The sequence below is a fragment of the Quercus robur genome, chromosome 5 (assembly GCF_932294415.1).
Source record: "Quercus robur chromosome 5, dhQueRobu3.1, whole genome shotgun sequence".
NCBI lineage: Eukaryota > Viridiplantae > Streptophyta > Magnoliopsida > Fagales > Fagaceae > Quercus > Quercus robur.
Window position 1 is genome coordinate 26,435,639 of NC_065538.1, and position 5,125 is coordinate 26,440,763.

Here is a 5,125-nt window from a genome sequence, read left to right on the forward strand (position 1 = left end):
ATTGCGCATGCTTTTGGTTCTGGTGTTTCCTATTAGCACAATATTGTGTTTGATTGCTTTAATCAAAGGCTTTACATAATTGGACTAAATAATTAACTGGACGTAATTGGCACAATCAGAATCTCTACCTCTCTTCTTGTTTAATAAATAAGAATTTATTCAATAAAACAGTGATACAATTGGAACATTTTGCAAACAAGTATCATTAACTATAGATCTTTCGAAATTGACAAATATTATTAAGTGAGAACATATAAGATGGATCCTTAGATTCTATCTGTGATCATAGCTGACATAAACAAGTATTATGTGTATGAATGAAAATCCAAAATCAGACTTGACTTGAGGGAAGGACCAGGGCAAAACCATTGAAATTGATTGTAGTGGTAGAATTCAAAGAGAAGAAATTAACTTTACTGATGTCCGAAAAGCCTATTGCCGTCATTCTTGAGGACTTGAGAAGTAATGATCTTGTATGCTCTTTCTGTGGGATGAAAAGTATCCCAAAAAACATAATCATTCACATCTGTACAGATTGTAGACAATGGGTTACATATTGGACCTACCTCTATTATTCCTGTACCACAGCATCCTTTCTCCGCTATCTTAAAGCCTGTATATGTAATATACAGAAAAATTATTATTATTATTTTATAAAGAAAATAGCAAAGATCAATTGGTGAAACAGGAGGTTATTTGCTATTTATTTGATTTTCAAAAACAATTACTTAAGTAGTCTCATTTGGAACTCGAGTATATGAGAGTCGAGTTTCGAGGGGTAACTCAAGTCTCAATGACTCGAGTTCCATAGAGAAAAACACCTAAATTGAGATTTTTTTAAAGTTTTTAGTGGAACTTGAATTTCAAAGAGTCGAGTTCTTCACATTGCTAAATAGCCTCATTTGGAACTGGCTTCCAAATACTAGAGTTCCAAATGAAGCTACTTAACAAAATAGTTTCATTTGAGGTTACTCAATGAAATTGTTTGTGAAATTCAAATAAATAGCAAAAGAGGCTAGTGAAACAGGACGTTGGTAATGGTTGATGACAAAGTCATTAAGATAACAACGTATGATTTAAAAAAAAAAAAAAAAAACTTCTGTAAAATATTCTTTGGGTTCCTAAAATATAGGTTAAGTTTTAGGAATTTAAAATGTTTACATTTTGTCATTTTGACCATTCATTTCAAATTTCAATGACAAAAGTAGAACAAATATAGAGTAGGTTCCATTTTTGTCACTAAAATATGTATTCTATTAAATATATTATTACAAAAAAAATTAATGAGTGTGACAAAGTTTTCCTTTAAACCAATTTTGAATAAACCATTTTTGACACATAATTAGTTTTATAATTGCCATGTCCAAAATAGTATACATACCATATTTCAAGGACCAAAAAAAAAAAAAAATTGTGACAAAAATTTGTGAGTTACCATTCTTTTCAGGGTGTTCAATGAGATCAAGTAGAGGGTTGTAAATATCAAGATAGACCATTCTGCTATCAGGCATGTCCTTGTTAAGGGAATCCAACAAGGTAGTCAGTTTAGCATTGAACAACATTGCTAGCTGATTGTGGCCTTCTCCACACTGTCTGTGTAATCCTCCAGCAACAGTTCTTTGTGATGGCACACATCCGATTGGCGGAGCTCCGAATACTCCAATCCTTCGTGCTCCTAGTGAATAAAGTTCCTTGAAAACATAACGAGGGACGTCAAGTATTATTATTGTTCTTGTCAGTTTATTTTTAGAAACGAGGGTATTGAAAACTTATGGTTATTATGAGGTCTTGTTATTCTTGTCAATGTCATTCTTTTTTGGTTCTTTGGTAATAGGGATAGGAAAGCAACACTATTGCTACAGTAATGAGCTTGAGTGTGACCAAGAAAGTTGTGTCATTGAAATTTGAAATTTAATTGATAGGATGAAACCTTACCTTCAAGAATTGGGTAGCGTACTTAAGCATAAGGTCAGTGTAGGAAGCGAAATCGTACTTGTATCTTCGTGAAGTAGGTCCAAAATATACATTGGCAATGTCACAGCTACTCAATGAAATGAGATATAGACTTTTGGTTAAGATGAAGTTTGTCTTGTTTACTCCAACAATTCCTTGAAGCCTCACAATGTATTCTTTCAACATTCCAAGTTGATCGGACATCGACCAGGTTAACTTTGATAAAAAAAAATATATTAAAAAAAATGATAAAAAGGGAAATACATATTACAAACAAACCGTGAGTGCACCCAAAAAAAAAAGGAACAAAAGTATCGTGCGTGTACCGCTATTTTGGGTGTCAAGGGATCATATCCAGAGCCACCAGAAGCGAAGCAAACACCTGTAATAAGGTCTTGAGTTTGCAAGTTTGGATCCAAATATGCAGGTAAAAGCTCTTTAATTTCCAATTCCGCTGCTAAAAGTTGAAATGGAATCAAAAAGTGAACTTTGGGCACGGATTAAGGAAATTTATAAAAAGAATGAAAAATTCTATTTTGACTCTTATGTATTCTAAAAGTTCAAGTGCGTTTTGACCAACTTATCTGTAGTAGCTTATTTGTATAATATTTATCAAAATATATAGCTTATTTGTATAAACTTTCAATTTTGTTTTTTAGAGTAAGTCAAAAATATAACTTACATAAAAAGTAGAAAGAAAAAAACGGGGGGAAAATTACATTTTTTTTCCACCTTAAACTATATCACATTTTACACTTACCCCCTTAAACTACAAAAATGCACAATCAGCACTCTAAAACCAAAACCTTGTAGTACTTAAACCCTATCACTTTCCCAAATAAGTTCGACAAAAAACAGTCATATGAGTTGCGCATGACACCAACTGGCATGGAACCCACTAATCCCAGCTAAAATGATTGAAATGCCCCCCCCCCCCCCCATAAAACCCAAAACAAATCCCCACTTTTTTCCTAAAATCTTGTTTGGCTAGAGAGAAAAGAAAATTAATAGGAATATGAATTCAAAAAATAGTGCCACTAAGATGAACAATAATTGTGAGGGGCATTTCGGTCATTCTAGGTAAGCTTAGAGGGTTCTATTTTAGCGGTGTTACTTGAAACTCATATAACTCAAGTGACTATGGGGTGTTTGGTAGCAGTGTTCAAGTATTGTTCAAAATGATGTGAAAATTGTGATTTAAAAAGTGTTGTGAAAATACATGTTTAAAGTACTCATAATGTAAAAAATGTGTCTGATATCATATTTCAAATAACATATTTTAAAATATGAAAAAAGATAATTGTATTTTGGTATTAGTGTGTATTTTTTTAAAAGTAAAAAATATCTGACATGAAAAGTATAGTTAGTACTATTTTATTTTATGAGCCTGTTCACTCGACCTTTCTTTTTTCCTTCTCTCAGTAGTCAGTGCTCTTTGTCCTTCTGAACCCCAGGTCCTAGCTTCTTTGCTTTTCTTTTGTTGTTTCTTTCTTTTGTTTGCTCTAAATGTTTGATTTGGTTTGTGTTTTGTGGACGAGGGTTAAACTTAAATGGGTTTTGTTTTCGGGGTTTGAGGTTCTAGGGGTGTTTGGTAGTGTATTTTGAACAACAGTTTTTAGTGTTTAAACAATATTACATGTATTTTCATACACTTTTTCATCTACACGTATTTCTAAAAAATACAAACAATGTTACTAGAACAATATTACCCAACAGACCCTATTTCTATGGATTTTGTTTTGTTGGTGGGGTTAAATTCAACTGGGTTTTAGTTAATTTGAAAGAAAAAGACCACCAAAACAGCAAACCCAAATAAATAGATAAAATAAAATAAAAAAAGAATGAAGAAGAAGACTTTCGACCACCAGTGTGGGTTCGTGCAAGGGAGATAGGAAAAAAAAAAAGAAAAAAGAAAAAAGAAAAAAGAAAAAGAAAGAAGAAGACAAAAAGTGGGTTTCGTGCAAGAGAGGGAAAAAAAAAGTCATTTAGGAGAGAAGAAAAAGTTGTCTGTGCTGTTCACATCAGTGAGTACCACAAATTTTAATATATTTACAATAATGTGACGAGTAACATCGTTAAGTTTTACCCTATGTTTGGAAGTTTTGAGAGAGAGGAGAGTAGAGGGAAGAAGAGTAGTGGAGAGAAGAGTAGAGAGGAATGGTTATCCTCTACCTTATTTAGATGTTTTTAAAATTAAGTAAGGGAGATGAGAATAATTAGTCTTTGAATTTGTAATTTTGTTAATATGGTAAGGGTAAATTTGATAATTTATTTGGTAAAGCATTTTTATGCTCCACTCTCCCTCCAAATCTCTCTAATTTGGGGGAATTAAAAATGAGGGGTTAGAAGTAGTTCAAATCCCTCCAAATCCCTCTCCATCATTCTTTAAAAAATATCCAAATAAGGTATTTAAATTACTCTCCTTCCCTCTACTCTACTCCCCCTTCCCCCAACATCCAAACATAGCATTAGGGGACAATTGTGCATTATTTTAGTATATATAAAATAAGATATGGTTTATGATGTGATTTTTCCAAAAATACAAACAAACAAAAAGAAAATAATACCACGAGAGAGAGAGATATCAGGAATTAATACCTATCATGTCCGATGGGACCTTGCCGTTGCTGAATCTGCCTGTTGCAACTTTTCCTTTAAAGTCATACCCATACGGACTGTAATTAGCCCTAGTTGGAGTTATTCGATTGTTGTTGTTGCCTGTATCCACTGTCGAATCTCCAAAGACAAAAATTGCAGGATAGGTTTCATTTGGTGGTAGCTTTATGACAGCCGTGGTGTTGTAGAAGAGAACAAGCAAAATGAGATTGAACAATAATATAGAACAAGGATGGGAGTTCACAAAGAGAGAGTGCATTTTTCTTTCTACGCTTGCTTTCTCACAGACTCCACAGTGAAAGGCGTACGGGAGTTCAGTTTCCTTTGCATGTGATATAAGTAGTTGGTTGAACTATTGTTTTAATCCTCCACCTAACCTTTGTCTTTGTATTAATTATGTCCCTAGCTCCAACCTCCAACGGTGAGGGGAAATTAAATGTGACGTGTCTTAATTTCATAAAACTAAATAAATAAATAAAGAATAATGCTAGGAATACAAACTTTTTTACAAAATTTTTTACAAACTGTTGATGTGGTGAGTGGTTATTAATAAATA

At 32.9% G+C, this 5,125-nt stretch overlaps 1 protein-coding gene across 2 annotated transcripts; it reads right to left on the minus strand.

The window, feature by feature from the left end:
• Positions 1-218: 218 nt before the first annotated feature.
• LOC126725646 (GDSL esterase/lipase EXL3-like) lies at positions 219-4,871 on the minus strand. Of its 2 annotated transcripts, none has more exons than XM_050430459.1 (5): positions 4,552-4,871; positions 2,280-2,407; positions 1,936-2,169; positions 1,436-1,691; positions 219-613 (listed from the first exon to the last, which is right to left on the minus strand). In XM_050430459.1, the coding sequence occupies exons 1-5, from the start codon at positions 4,826-4,828 to the stop codon at positions 414-416; spliced, it is 1,095 nt and encodes a 364-aa protein (XP_050286416.1). In that variant the 5' UTR covers positions 4,829-4,871; the 3' UTR covers positions 219-413. The 2 variants fall into 2 exon arrangements, with proteins under 2 accessions (XP_050286416.1, XP_050286415.1); XM_050430458.1 differs by having other exon boundaries at positions 2,280-2,410.
• Positions 4,872-5,125: the final 254 nt, after the last annotated feature.